Consider the following 14,636-nt stretch of genomic DNA (forward strand, 5'->3'; position numbering starts at 1 on the left):
GGACACCCTGCCATCTGTGTCCAGAGCCTGCCCTCCTTTGTCCTGACCGTGGGACCAGCGTCTCCACTGGCCTGAGGCCTAGGTCTTGCCCTGGGGCCCACTCTCCAACCCCCTGCCCCTGCCTCAGGCCTCTTTGGGGTCTGCAGAACAAATCCCAGGCCCTTGGGGGACTTCAAGGCTCCCCGGGGTGTCTCTCAGGTCTGAGCTTCCTGACCCTCCTTCCTCCTCTTTCTGCCGAGAAGCCTCTGCGAACCCCCACCTTTCCCCAGCTGTCTCCCCCCGGGACGTCCTCTCCAAGGCGCGGTTCTACCTCTTAGGAAGGAAGTCTCCGCAGACGCCTCCCTGCACAGCCAAGGGCCTGGGGTCTAAAGCGTCCTCATGCCTGGTCCATCTAGAGGCCAGGAGCATAAGGCCCCGGGGAGCTGGGCCTTCTAACAGAGAGCCTGGCCTCCCCGGCTCCAAGGTGTCCAGTCCAGGCCCAGCTGGTAAGAATTCAACTGCGGCCAGGCCCTGGCACCGCACCACCTGGAGATCCCAGGGAGAGCTGGGGTCTCTGCTCAGGCGTGTGCTTGCCTGGTCCTGCCCTCCCACCCCAGAGGGGAACAGGGGGCCTGATTCCCTCGTCAGGGCACACGTGGCCGGAGGAGCGGGAAGAGGTCGGCGGGGTGGCGCAGCCTGATCCTCCCTCCTCTTTCTTCCCCCTCCTCCCCTCCCCTTGCCTCCCGCGGGCGGGGCGGCGGCGCAGGAGTTAACGGAGGGGGGGGGGCGGGGCGAGGCGGCGGGCGGAGCCGGCGCGGCCGCGGGCCAGGCGCCCAGGCGCGCGCGGAGCGAGGGGGCCGCAGCGTCCCCGCGCGCGGCCCGGGCCCGGCAGGAACGCGGAGCCGCCGCCGCCGCCGCTGCCACCGCTGCCGCCGCCTGGCCATGCGGCTCCAGGGCCGGGGAACTGGGCTCGGGCCCGCGCCGCCCCCCGCGCGCCGCCCCCGCTGAGCCCGCGCCCGCCCGGGCGCCGCCCGGCACCATGGTGCAGAAGTCTCGCAACGGCGGCGTGTACCCTGGCCCGAGCGGGGAGAAGAAGCTCAAGGTGGGCTTCGTGGGGCTGGACCCCGGCGCGCCCGACTCCACCCGGGACGGCGCGCTGCTCATCGCCGGCTCCGAGGCCCCCAAGCGCGGCAGCATCCTGAGTAAGCCGCGCGCGGGCGGCGCGGGCGCCGGGAAGCCCCCCAAGCGCAACGCCTTCTACCGCAAGCTGCAGAATTTCCTCTACAACGTGTTGGAGCGGCCGCGCGGCTGGGCTTTCATCTACCACGCCTACGTGTGAGTGCCCACCCGGGCGGCGGGCGCGGGTCGCGAGGCACCCGGGCGATCGGCCGCTGGCGGCCCGTGGGCGCGCAGCTGCGGGCTACGAGGGCCTCCGTGTGTGTCCGAGCGCCCGCGTCGGTCACACCGTGTGCCTGGGGTCCCTTGGTTCAAGCGAAAGACAGAGGTTGGAGAGCGATTTTGGAGAAGTCTGGTTGGAAGGAGTTCTGGGGTCGGGGTGGGGGCGCCTGTCCCCCTCCCGCGCCCGCCAGCGGCCTGGTTGGGTTGCATCAGTCCCTCCCCCGCAGGTTGGGGAGATGTGCAGCGCCCCAGCCTCCCCTTCTCAGCCCTGAGAGGCCCCTCCCCACGGCCACTGCATCGAACAAAGGGCCGACCAGGGAGGGAGGGCGGCGCTGCCCGTCCTGGCACTGGATCTGGACTCCTAGAGGGCCCCCTCTAGACGGGTTCCCTCAAAGAAGGGGAAATGGGGGGAGGGGCTGGCCAACCCTTCCCCATCCCCCCAAGCTGCTCACTCTCCTTCTAGGGTGAGCTTCTGGGGTGCTGAAATGGCGGAGGGGTCCCATCATTACTCTCCTCCCCCAGCCGTAGGCTGAGGGCAGTTAGTTGGCTGTTCCTGCCCCGTGGTGCTTGCACCCACCCCTGGCCTGGCCTGCGTCGCCCCACCCTCCCCTCCACCCAGCACAGCCCTGAGCCCCTCTGCAGCTGCTCGCTGGAGGAGCAGGTGCATGCCTGACGCCCCTGTGCGCATTCTGGGCTCCAGACCCCCTTTATTACAGAGTGGACCCCCAGGAAGAGGGGGGCCACCATCCTGGGGCCGCCAGCCCTGGCCGGGCTGTCGGTGTCCCTGGGCCCGTTGTCCAGGGAACTCCTGGCTCCTGAGGCAGGGCTGGTGGCCACAGGCCGGCATTGTGTGCACACGCGTGTTCGAGTGTGTGGCATTTGTGTGTGTGTGTGTGTGTGCACGCGCGCCCGTGCTGGTGGCGAGCACGGCCTCTGAGCCTACAGGCGCTCTCTCCCATCCCAGCTAGACTGGGCCCGGGACTCGGCCATTTTGTGAGAAAGAGGCATTTGGGGATGGGAGTGAGGGGTGGATTCTGGGAAACCATCTCCGACCAAGTGCCCACCTGGGATGAGGGTGTGTGTGCCCGTGAGTGTGCCTGTGACCTTTGAGTGTGTGCTCTGGACGGACCCTCTGTGGGTGGGGGAGAAGACCCTGGGAGGAAATGCCAAGCTGCTGGAGGGGTAGTTGTCCTGGGGGTCACCACAGCCCTGGAGGCCTCCTGGCCACTGTCCCCAGCCCCAGCGCTGAGCCACCCCGGGAGTCCCAAGAGGCAGAGGCTCCCCTGGCGCTGTGTCAGGCCCCGCCTGCCCCAGGGAGGTGACCTGGCTCTTCCCGGGGCGGACATGCCCAGGTGCACTCTTCCTCCTTGGAAGAGCCCCGTGCTTCCTCTCCCTGCTGGGCGGGGGCCAGCTCTGGTCAGCCAGGTCCTGGCCCGAGGTGACCTCTCGTGTATGGGCACAGCCCAGCGGTGCCCCCACTCCTGTCTGACCTGTGGTGCGGCTGCTGGAGGGTTTGCTGTGCTTTGGGCACGAAGGTCCCCGCCGGCAGCACTTCCCGGGGTCCCCTCTGTGTGGCCTCTCCCTGCCCAGGCCTGAAGTGGCCGGCCCCTCTGTGCGTCCTGCGTCCTGGAAGCTGCAGCCTCCAGAACTGGCAACAGAGTGTGGGGACTGGGGGCCAGGCAGCTGCTCTCTTGGGTGTGGGTCTGCATCGCCCCCCGCTCGGGAGTGCCCGAGTTGGGACAGGTGGGCCTGCAGCGTGTGAGGGTCCAGGGGCAGTGAGCGGGGCACAGCTGCCCCTGCCCCCAAGGCATCGTGGAGGCTACCGCGTGGGGTCGCCACTCTCCCGGCGCTGGCCCGGGGCGCTCCTGAGTGGCGACACCTCTGTCCCGCTGTCGCTGCTCATCGGTCACCCCCCGGGTCCCCGGGCCTGGAACTCACTAGCTGTCCCCAGGCCCAGCCCATCCTTGGGGCCCAGCCCACTGGACTCAGGAGGCCTTCACTGCCCCCATGCTGGTCCCCAATGGTGCGGCCTCCCCTGTGCAGCCCCCGCCCCCCAGCATGGACTGGCCCTCGTCTGTTTGGTTTGTTGATTAAACCAGTTCAAGGCCCTCCTGAGCTGGGCCTGGGGGGGGCCCGTGGGGGCAGGGAGCAGTCCCAGGGCTGGGGCGGTGCTGCCCTCCTGGGCCACCTTCCTCTGCCTTTTGCCACCAAAGCCTGGCTTCTGGAAGGCAGGGGTATGCTGAGCCCTCTGGGTGTCGGAGGTGGGGAGGGAGGTGGCTGCCCTCTGGCCCCCGGGCTTGGTGGGCATCAGGCCAGGTGCCCCCCGCCCTTTGCGCAAGGGGCTGTCTCCATGGACGTGCCTCTGGGCCTGGAGCCGTCGCCATCACTGCTTCTGCCTGTGAGCGGCTCCACAAGCACTTCTGGGGGCGGGAGGCTCCCCTGAGTCAGGAGGGATCCCGGACCAGGCGGAGGGGAGCCCGCCCGGGCCACCCCTCCCAGCCCCGAGGCCCCTGCAGGGTCCCTTCCTCTGCTCCCCGCCCCGCATGACTCGTCACCCAGCTCTGGCTGGGATTCGGGGCGGGCAGGCTGGTGTCGTCCGCGGGGAGTGGGGGCCCTGTTGCGGGGAGCTGGGCCGTGTGGGGTGGGGAGGGGGTGCAGCTCAGCTCCCCACCGCCTGCCCTCCACACCCCCAGGCAGGTCTCGGTGCTCTGAGGGTCTGTGCACCCCTAGAGCAGGGCGTCTTTACAGGAGAGGATTTTCTAGCTACGGTCTAGAGTTTTCATGAGTCTCTCAGAGGGGGTGTGAGCCACAGAAAAGGCCCCAAACCACTTCAGGGATGTGTGTCCAGGCCAGTGGGACCCCAGGGGCTACTCATCGGCTTCAGGCAAGCCCTGGGGGGGTCCTCTGAGAGCCTGGGTTGGGAGCGCAGCCCCCTCCCCTCTCGGGTGGGAGCGGCAGCTGCTCCATCATGGTGGGGGGTGGGGGGATATCCCCGAGGCTCAAGTTAGGAGGGGAGGGGAACCGCACGTCTTCTGGGTCGGCCCGCTGTCTGCTGGTCTCAGGGGTTTCACACTTTGTGGCCCCATTTTCACTGGTGAGGAAACCGAGGCTGAGATGGTTGAGTTCCTGAGTTGCCCCACCCACGCCAGACAGAAGGGGTCTCTGCCCAGTGATGGGAGCTTGGGGTGCAGATCGGTTGACTTTTCCAACATCCAAAAGCCACTTGGAGTTGCCAGGTGAGACTCTGTTTAAAATAGGCGGGATGGAAAATGCCGGTGACTGCAGGGCAGGGACTGGCCCCTGGGGGCCGGGGCTCGCCTGAGCTGCTCACTCCTGCGAGCTGCCTTCTCTCGGGCGGGTCCAACGAGCCCCCTCCCTCCTCGGATGGCGTCCAGGTGGGTCTCGGGGGCCTCCAACATTTCGGGGCCTGTGGCTGGGGGCAGCGGGATGGGGGCCTGGGGCCTCAGGGCCCTGCCGCAGTCTCCTGCGTGGCCTCAGATAACCCAAGTGGGGTTCCACGTTTGGTCACGTGCAGGCCGCCCGCTGCCCCCCTCACCTGTCCGCCCTCGGGTGGGCAAGTGTGGGCCCACGTGCTGGCCTCTCTTTCCCTCGGTGTGACTGCACTTGGGGGGCGTGGGGGGGCCCAGGGCAAGTGGCCAGGGTGTCTGCTTCTGAGAGGAGACTGGGGTCTGAATGGCTGTATTCTCAGCTTCTTTCAGCTCCCAGACCTCGCTGCAACCCTGGGGAGGAAATGTCTATTGATTGAAGAGTTGGAGAATCTTATGGAAATTTCCCCAAAGGTGAAAACGGTAGGAGGGTTGTGGTTTCCAGGGAGACCAGGGCTCAGCAGACTGTCCCAGGCCGGCTGTCTGGAGACCTCAGGCCTCCTCGTAGGATTTCTCACCCACAATAAGACAATGAAGTGTTTCTTAATCACGGTGTCTAATTACACTGTCGTGAATCCCCGCAAACGCGGTCTGTGTCCTCAAGGTAATGGGGTCGGTAGGAAGCTCTGTTTGTTCTTGACAGTTTCACAGATCAGAACAAAGAAAAATCTCTGTTTTGTTAGAAACCAGTACAAGTCAAACATTGAAACTAGTCTCCGTCGTGGGCACCGCCTCTGAAAACACCTAAACCCGGAATGATTGTGAAGAGACCGGATTGTTTCCAAGAGTGCAGCCCAAGCCTGGTGGTGGATAGAGCATCTCAGGGTGTTCTTCCCAGTCCCTTTTAGTCAGTAAATGAATCCTAGGCTGTGTTAATCCCTGCGCGCCTGCGTGTCCACAATGAGGCCCGGAGTCTGCTGCTGGCCATGGCTCACAGGTGTCCTGAGTCCGTCCTAGTGAGCCCGCCAGGCTGCCCCCACCCCCGGGAGCTGCGTTCTGAATGCTCCGGAGAAGGAACAGGCTGCAGAGGACCAAGAGTTCTCTGGGGCCTTTCATGGAAGATGCTGAGGGCCAGGGTGGCAGTGGGGGACCCCGCGGAGGGCCGAACCTGCGCTCGGAACGACGGGAAGGACGTGCTGCCGGCATTCCGGGCCTGCTGACCCTCTCCTTGTGGGGGACGGGGAGGGGTGGGGCTGGGGGCCAGGCCTGGGGCTCACGATGCTGGGTCGGCCCTGGGCTGGAGGCTTCTGGTCCTTCGTGAGGCAAGGCTTGTGAGAGACATTGGTCTGTGTCCGAGAGCCTCATTATAAACCGTGCTGCCTGGGTTACCTCGTAGGCGGGTCACTTGAAACGTTCTCGAGTGTAAATGGAGGATCTTTCCTGCGTGGAAATCACCGGGTACGTGCCTTAGTCACAGACGTCACCTTGTCACCCCCATGCCCTGTCAGGGGTGGTTTGAGGTTATAACCAGTGATGGTTCAGGGGCGCGTGCAGGCAGAGGATGGCGAGCCGTGGGGACCATGGGCCTGGCGGGGATCCTGCCTGTGGGCCCTGTGTCCCCTCATCTGTGACGTGGGGACACTACTCTGTGCTTGTCTCCTGTGAATCGCTCAGCACAGGGCTCGGAGCGTGTGACATTCACGGGGTCCTGGCCGCGCTGTCACTCAGCAGGAGGAACACCGGGCGGAGGGAGGTGGGCGCGTCCAGGACAGCACCCTGCGCTGTCTGCCCTCAGCGCGGCCCGGGTGCGTTCTCAGTCCCATCGGCCAGTGGCTGCGCCTGGATGGAGGGGTCTGGGGCTGCTGTGAACGTGGTCGCGCGATTAGACACGGGGCCCCCGTCTGAAGCTGTGTTTGTCCAGGAGGACTGGCCGTTTTCCTAAAGGACTTCACTGTTCTACAGCTGCCCGGGTGTTGGGAGAGGTCTTCCTTCCACGGCTGAGTGGTCCCAGCAGCCTGGACCTCCGAGCATGGAGGCCAGAACAGTTTTGGCTTGAAAAGGACCATTGCGAGCGGGTTGTACCAATGGACCCCCAGACCATAAAGGGGACCCCAGGTTTCCGCATGGGCTGCGTCCTGATGAGCTGCACCCCCTCCTAAGCTGTCGTGTGGTGACTTAGTGTCACATGGGCTGCCAGGCTGAGCCCATCTCCAGACTGCACTGCCCGGAGCATGGGAGGCTCCTTCTAGCACAGCCACTCCCTTCTGAAGGCTGGTGCCCGGCTGCGCTTTCCAACAGAGGTTTGCTGACAGCTCTGCGGCGTCAGGAAACGGGCCTCATCTGTGCCATGCAGTTCCCTCCCAGCTGTGGGGCACCCGGCCAGCAAGCCCGGGCCAGCTTGGTGAGATCCGAGGTAGAAAGAAGAGAGCCGTGCAGCCCCGAGGTTGTCCCCCAGGGACTCTGCCTTCCACGCTGAGGGGAGGGTTGGACGAAGCTGCCCCTGGCCCCTAGGCCCTCTTTCCACTTTTCTGCAGGCGGCCGTGGCCCGATGACCGCTCTCAGCTTGCTCCCCTGGCAGCTGGTGGGGCGGCGGTGAACCCCTCTTGGTGAGGTGGGTGCATACAGGAGGGGTCAGGGCAGAGAGATGACTATTTCTAAAGCCTGTCTGTTCCTCGTGTGAATTAAGACAGCCATGGCCGGAGTTGGAGGGAAGTGGTCCAGGTGCTGTTTTGCAGACGGTCTGGAGTTAGGGAGAGGGCTGGTCTTTGTTGTTTGAAGCTGGGCTGCACCAAGCTTTTAATTCATCCAGGAGGAAGCAGGGCTGGGGATGCCTGGGTCTTGGAGCCCTTGGGTGGGCAGCTCTGGGGCCTGTGTGCCTCCCAGTGGGGGCTGCAGGGCCCACATTCCTCAGTTTGCCCCAGTGTGTTTGGGTGGCTTCATCCACAGCCCAGCCAGAGCCCCAGGGGATGCAGGCCCCAGAGTTCCCTACTGTGAAGGCCTGGGTTTGGCAAGTGAAGGTTCCGTCATGCAAAGGGGGTTCCCCGGGGAACGGGCAGGATGGTGCCTGCCGAAGGGAGAACAGGGACAACGGCAGGACTTCTACCAGGTGTCATGACGCTGCGGGGCGGGGCGCAGGTGAGCTGGGCTGAGTGACTGACCCGAGTGCGCACTGGTGCGCGGGGCCAGCAGCGCTCAAGCCAGGCAGAGGCTGGGTGAGGGCTGTGCCTTCTCCAGCAGCCCCAAGGACAGCGGGGAGACCCCTGATCTGGGGCGGGTGCCCGCCCACGAGGGGGCTTTGGCTTCTCGGCCACCAGCTGCCCAGAGCTTTGGTCCCACTGCCCAGCAGCTGGGATCGGCCAAAGGGAGGGCACGCTGGAGCGGGCAGGCCTTTTCCGGCAGCTCCTTGCAGAGGCCGTGTTGGCTTCACTTGGTTGAGACGTGAGGGTGGGTGTGTTCCAGCCGCCAGCCCTGAGTCTGACCTTCGTCTCCAGGATGTACTCAGAGCTGAGCGTCCTTAGGCTCTGCCGGCTACCTGGCTTGAGTAAAATTAGGTCTTTAATTTTTTCAGATGACCCGGATTAATCTTTTTAAAATATTTATTTATTTATTTATTTGGTTGTGCCGGGTCTTAGTCTCAGCACATGGGCTCCTTAGTTGTGAACTCTTAGTTGCAGCGTGCACGTGGGATCTAGTTCCCTGGCCAGGGACCGAACCCGGGCCCCCTGCATTGGGAGCCTGGAGTCTCAGCCACTGCGCCACCAGGGAAGCCTCCTGGAATAATTTTGTAAAGGTACAGAACTGCGTTTGTTCCAGAAAGTCCTACTCGGACTCATTGGCAACAGCGTCTCCAGAGATTCCTTAATCGTCTGTTGTGGTGACAGGTCTCAGCTCCCAGGTTGTTCCTGGCTGTCTGCTGCGTGCGCGCCCACCCAGGCCCCTCCGTCCTCCAGGTCCTGTCTGGTCCACCCCTTCCTTCCCTTAGAAGTCTGTTCTCCCCAGAGGCCAAGCCTTGATGTGGGATGTGGTGGCAGCACCGGGACGGGCCCTCCAGCAGGAGGGCAGGGCCTGGCCCGGGGTCCCTGACTCTCACCCGGAGGAACCGGAAGTGAGAGCATTTGGAGCTCAGCCTTGGGGCGGGGCGGGGGACCCGGGCGAGCCGAGGCAGGATGGGTGTGCAGGGCGCTGGCCAAGGTCCTGATCATGAGCCCACGGCCGTCTCTCCAAGTGAGCTCCGTGCAGGACCATGGAAAGTGGGGAAATTTGCCCATCGCTGGCTGGCCTGGGGAAGGGGCTCCTGGGGCAGGCGCACGGCCACCCCTCGTCGCTTCCGTCTCCCGATTCAGCCTTTTGTGCTCACAGAGCTCCTTCCTCCTTGGTTAATGTCCTCCAAGACGGTCCTCTCCGATCTGTGTGGTTTGATTAGCTGAGTGCTGAATTAATATCGTGTGGACGGAAATCCAGTGTTTCAGGCCAGGTGGTGGGCAGACGGCACTGCATGGTCTGAGCGAGAGGGGCTGGCGGCCTCCTAGAGAAACGCTTGGCTGTGGTCCATTATCTTTTCTGATTATGAAAATTACACATGTGCACCGTAGGAAACGGAGAAGACGCAGAAAACCTGAGGAGGAGCGTTTGTCCTTCCCGATTCACTGCCGAGCGTCTGTGCCCGTCTCTGCGTTTCCTAAAGGAGATCGGATCCAGGCTCTGTCCTCCTCCGTGCTGACCGTGTGTGGTGGGGGTTTTCCCGTGGAATCAGACGAGTCTCTGCTGGACGAGTGTTGGGCTTTGTCTCTGTCATCAGGGCTCCTGGTGCCCCTGGGGTCGGGGGAGAATGAGGTGGCCCTGTCACTGATCCCTCACCCTCCGCCCTCGGTGGCTTACGGCTGGGGAGCAGACAGCGCCTCTGGCCTGGAGAAGGACCCCAGGCAAGCACACGCCTGGTGGTCCCCCGGGGTCAGGACCAGGGCTGGTCCAGGAGGGGGCTTGTTCAAACGAGGTCCTGCCCATGGCTGGGCCTGCCCCTCCGTCGCTGTCGCTGGAGGTGTGCAAATGGAGACCAGCAGAACACCAGGAGTGTTTCTAGCTCAGGACCACTGAGCTATGGGCCGTGGGGCACGGGGGCAGCGGGCCAGCCCGAGAGCCGCTCGCGGGGTGTTCAGGAAGAGTCCGGGGGAGCAGGCCTGGCCGTGCTGTCGACCTGGGGAGGCGGGTCTATGAGGGGCCCTGGTGTGGGGGTACCCTGAGCGCCTGCGTGGGGTCCTGTGCTCACGAAGGGGACGTCAGATGCCGGGACTGGTCCAAACTGACCCCTCGTGGGGGGAGGAGCACCTCTCCCCCGAAAGATGGTATTTGCCCTGGGTCCTGACCTCAGAGGCCTGTCCACGGCAGTGCCTCCCTCGGGGGACCCCTCCCCTCCTCACCCCGCTCCTGCGCAGGCTTCCACGTGGTGGGGCTATGGGACCCGCAGGGCCGGAGTCAGCCATGCTGACCGTTTCGTCAGGCCAGCTCCCTGGACAGAGCCCGGCACTCGAGGGACCCCAAAGGTGGCTGTGCTGGGGGTGTGTGTGGCAGGCCTGGGGGACGCACCCCCAGGACGGGGACCCCCAGGGTGAGCCGGGGCCGGGGGAGACCAGGACTTACAAGGACAGAGCTCAGTGTGGACCATGGAAGAAAACACACCTGGAGGGGGACCCCTGCCCCACAGCTCAGGAAATGACCCAGCCAGCAGTTGCCTGCTCCCCATGTGTGGATGCTGAGGAGTCCCAGGGGAGGCTGGGGCCCTCCTTGCCCCCCAAGAGGCCTCAGAGCAGTGTCCTTCCTTGAAGGCTGGGGTCAGGTCCCCTGCCGGCAGGGGATGCGGGGAGCAGTGTGGGCAGAGGGGTGGGCTCTCCCACCCAAATCTGTGCTGACGCAGCGGGGAGCTGAGGCACAGGTGGGGAGGGCCTGCCTGGGCACAGACGGGCGGATGGGCTTTACCCTCTGCTTCGGTCCCTGACAGCCTGGCCTGTTTCTCTTTTTTTCTTTAATTGAGGTGAAATCCACAGAATGTGCAATTATTCAATTTAATTTAATTCAAGGGAGGCCTCAAATGCCAAGGCCAGAGCCGGGCCTTCCCAGGGTCTGGGACTTCCTGGGTTGGGGCCTGTCAGGTCTGAGGCGTTTACTGAGCACTTACTTGGCGTGTACGGGGGTCCTGAGTGCCCGCCTGCTTCACCCCCCACGGCCCAAGCTCAGGTGGGTGCTTCCGAGAACCTTCCATTCTCCCGTCAGCAGGCTCAGACGGGGCCTGGCGGGACTGCAGTGGGCCTGGGCGGGCTGCCCCACGGGCGGGCCTCGTTTCCGGGGTAGGGTCTGCACACGGCCTCCCGCTCCCTCGGGCCGCGGCGGGATCTCAGAGCGATCCCTCGTGTCTGGTTTGCGCCCGGAGTCCAGGCTTCCTGTCGCCCAGAGGTTGGCAGTGGCACCAGGTACTGGCGGCAGAGCAGTTCATTAAGGGTGACATGAGATTCCGGGCTGCAGCGCCCACTGCAGTCCTGATGGACGAGGCAGTGGGAGGCTCCCCGGGGACCCGGTGCGGGAGCTTGGGCCTCACGCCGGCGGCTCCTCCCTCCCCGTCCTCTCCTGGGCTCCCGGGCCACCCGGCCTTATCGGGATGGACGTTATTCTGGGGAGACCCCGCCAGTGGAAGGGGTGCTCAGGCTCGGCCCCGCGCGGCTGCGGTGAGCTGCATCACAGCCTCCGTTTTCTCGTCTGTAAAACATATGAGCGTCTTCTTCCAGTCTGCTGGGTCGTTGCCTGCCTGGTGCCTAGCTGAATTGTAGCCTGGGGGGTGGTGCTTGATGTCAGGGACCCCTCCCCATCCTCCTCTCCCAGCTCTGCCAGCCAGGGGCTGGGGGTGAGCAAGTGGGGTGCTGATAACACGACTTCCCTTCCTCCCAGCCCTGCCGTTGGCTTATAAAAGGTGTATTTCACTAAATATGTAAAAGGAGATGAATAATCCCAGGCATCTCCCAACTTAGTCTTTGAAGGGAGCGAGAGAGTCTGGGCTGTGGGCCAGCACCATGGCATCCACCCTGGTGCCCTCCCAGCAGTGGGAACCAGACGTGGGAATGAGGCGGCAGAGGCTTTGTCACGTTTTCCGGAAAAGAAATATTCCCTGCAGTCCGATGGGGGGGAGGGGGGGAGAGGGCCGAAAGCAGTGGGGTCTCGCCCTGGAGGTGACGGCTGCCCCCTCCCGAGACTGCAGGGCAGGCAGAACGCACACGTGCGCACCCAGGACCTGCGGCACGGCTGTGGGTGGGCTGACCGCCTTGAGGGGTGTCGTCAGGCCTTGACTGGGGGGCTCCCCTGGCCAATGCCCAAGCCTCCACCACCCTCAGTCCCTCCCGTAACCTCCCGCCTGCCGTGTCTCTCCGTGCGTCAGAATCCCTACCTGAGGACCCTGCCGTGCCTCCACCTGTCTCAAAAGAGGGGTCCATCTCTGCCCAGAGCTCAGGCAATGGAAGTCCCTCCTGACGTCTGGCTGAGGTCTCTCCTGCTGCGGTGGATCCTGCAGTGCTGGGGTCAACCCCACCTGGTGGCCACTCGTGAACTGGGTGGTGCAGGCCTGGGTGTGCATCTGGGATGTGGTTGTTCTGATGCTCACTGTCCAGGTGGCCTACCTCCCCCCTGCCCAGGTGAGCAAGGTCTGAGGTCCCTGGCCGCCCTGCCCCTCCGCCTGACCCCCATCACAGCCCCTGGAACCTGGGGCTGGGGACCAGCTGCTTGAGCTGCTCGTCTCCTTGGCAACCGCTGCCAGGGACGCATCCTGACGTTGAATTCATTAGCATAATTAGCCACCATGTTCTGCCTTTGGAGCCGCCTCCTGCCTCCCCTCCTTTCTTTTCCTGCAGCCTGGACAGTTCCCAGGCTGGAGGGCGTGAGAACTCCCCTCCCCCAGGGCCCTGGGGCCTCCGTCCCGGTGTTGGGGAGATGTACAGGATGGTGCTGGCCGTTGAGCTGAACCTTGCAGGAGGGGGACGGGTCTCCCAGCCTGTGGGCGGGTAGAACTGCTCACCGGTCCCATCTGGGGAGGAAGCGGACCCAGCTACTAGCCACCACGTCCTCTGGGGCCGGGGGGGGTCAGTGCTCGGCACACAGCTTGCCTCCCGGGGCCTCCCAGTGGTGCTGGCGGCGCCCACCCTGCACCTCCCCGATGCCTCTCCAGAGGAGGAGAGGGGAGGAGGGGGGTCCCTTTGATCCACAGCTGCCAGCACCCATGAGCCTGCCAAGAGCCAGGTCACGGAGGCAAGAGAGGTCTTTGGGAAGGAAGGCCCCCGCCTGGCTCAGATTCCCCAGGGTCTCCAGGACGCTCCGGCGCCCAAGGCCCCAGCATAACTGCAGCGGGCGACCCCGTGATGGCCTCAGGGCTGGGGGTGATCACCTGTGTCGTCCTGCGGGAGGGCTGGCCCCCCCTACCCCCCGGCTCTCCGGGGCTGGGCCCCAGGGAAGTGTCCCCTGTAATGGAGGATGCCGTGCCTGGGACCACGAGGCCAGGGGCAGAGCCCCCTCCAGCCTCGCGGGACGGGCGCGGGCTTTGGCGGTCTCCGGGCCCAGGATGCGGCTATGTGCTGGGCAGGGGTGGTCGCCGGTCACAGGGTTACCCGCAGACAGGAGGGGACCTGGAAGTAAGTGCCTTTTCCCCATCGTGGCTGCCTGTGAGTGGCCGAGGGGTGGGGGACATCACTGCCCTTTGGAGTTGTCCCTCTCTTGATCTGCGGGGGCCCTACCTGCACCTGGAGGCATGGCTGGGGTGCCCGCTGCCTGTGGGAATCTGCTGCCCGCCTCTCCTTCCTCCTTGCCATGTGGGTGTGCTGGCCTCTTTCTGGAGTGTCCATCCTGCTGCATCCCCTGCACACCCCAGGCGGTGCCATCTGTGGCCATCTGTCCCAAAACATCAAAAACAAAACTTGGAATGTCACTGGCATTTCCTGGGGCTGGGCCGCTGGGGAGGTTCCCAGCTTGGGCCGCAGGTTTGTCTCCTGAACTGCTGGTGGGGCTCCCGACAGCCTGGCCGCTGCCTGCTGGGAAGGGCTGCGCTTCGTGCAGCGTGCCCTGGCCATTCTGGAAGGTTCCGAGATGCTGGTCAGAGCGCCCTGGGGAGGCGGGGCTGAGAGGGCCTGGTCACCTTGGGACCTGGGTCTTTCCTGTTTTTCTTTAGAGGAATGTTTTTATACAGCACGAGGAGCCCTTCGTGGGCGCAGCCCTGGACTCAGTCTCCCTGACAGGGGACAATGGCGTCAGGCACCCCGGGGCCCCGGTCTCCAGTCTGGTCAGACTTGCCTGCTGCCGGGTCCTGGACACACTGTCTCCCCTCACCACCCCCCCGCCTGGCGCCACTCCACTTGCCCTTCCCTCTGCCAGGAACACTTATCCTTCTCTGTTGGCCCCACCAGCTCTTCATCCTGCAGTGCTGTGGACACCTCCACAGGGAAGCCCACCATGCTATGCGTCCCCCCGGCTCCCGCGTCCAGTGCTGAGCTGAGCTGGGTCCAGGTGCCCCTTCTGAGCTGGGGATCCTGCCAGTCTCTCGCACCGCCCAGGCCCTGGGGTCCTGACTCACCACCCTGGGATCTCCTCTGACCCTGGCAGATCCTCTCTGGGCACGTGGGCTCCTTCCCACCGCAGGCAGAGAATTACGAGTATAAGGCACATGAGACATCTGGACATTTTTTCCCCCAGGGCTCAGCTAATTGAATAAATTGGCTAATGAGCAAAGGAAATTAATTGAGGTTTGAAACGTGACCGTTTCCCCGCGTGCGTTGTGTCTGCGCCAGCGGCCTCCGTTATCTGCCCTTAGCGCTTCTGCCCTGGAGCTGGGGGCGCGTCCGGAGACATCCTCGGGGCCACGCTCTGGGGAGGGGCCGCATGTGGAGGCGGGTCTGCGCCTCTCTGGGC

At 64.5% G+C, this 14,636-nt stretch overlaps 1 protein-coding gene across 5 annotated transcripts in view; it reads left to right on the forward strand.

The window, feature by feature from the left end:
* Positions 1-1,018: 1,018 nt before the first annotated feature.
* Positions 1,019-14,636, forward strand: part of KCNQ2 (potassium voltage-gated channel subfamily Q member 2) — a 47,648-nt gene continuing 34,030 nt past the window's right edge. For all 5 annotated transcript variants that reach the window (XM_060119824.1, XM_060119823.1, XM_060119825.1 and 2 more), the window contains exon 1: positions 1,019-1,314. In XM_060119824.1, the coding sequence (XP_059975807.1) occupies positions 1,019-1,314 (296 nt within the window). The remainder of the gene's footprint in view (positions 1,315-14,636) is intronic.

Source organism: Mesoplodon densirostris, chromosome 16 (assembly GCF_025265405.1).
Source record: "Mesoplodon densirostris isolate mMesDen1 chromosome 16, mMesDen1 primary haplotype, whole genome shotgun sequence".
NCBI classification, from domain to species: domain Eukaryota; kingdom Metazoa; phylum Chordata; class Mammalia; order Artiodactyla; family Ziphiidae; genus Mesoplodon; species Mesoplodon densirostris.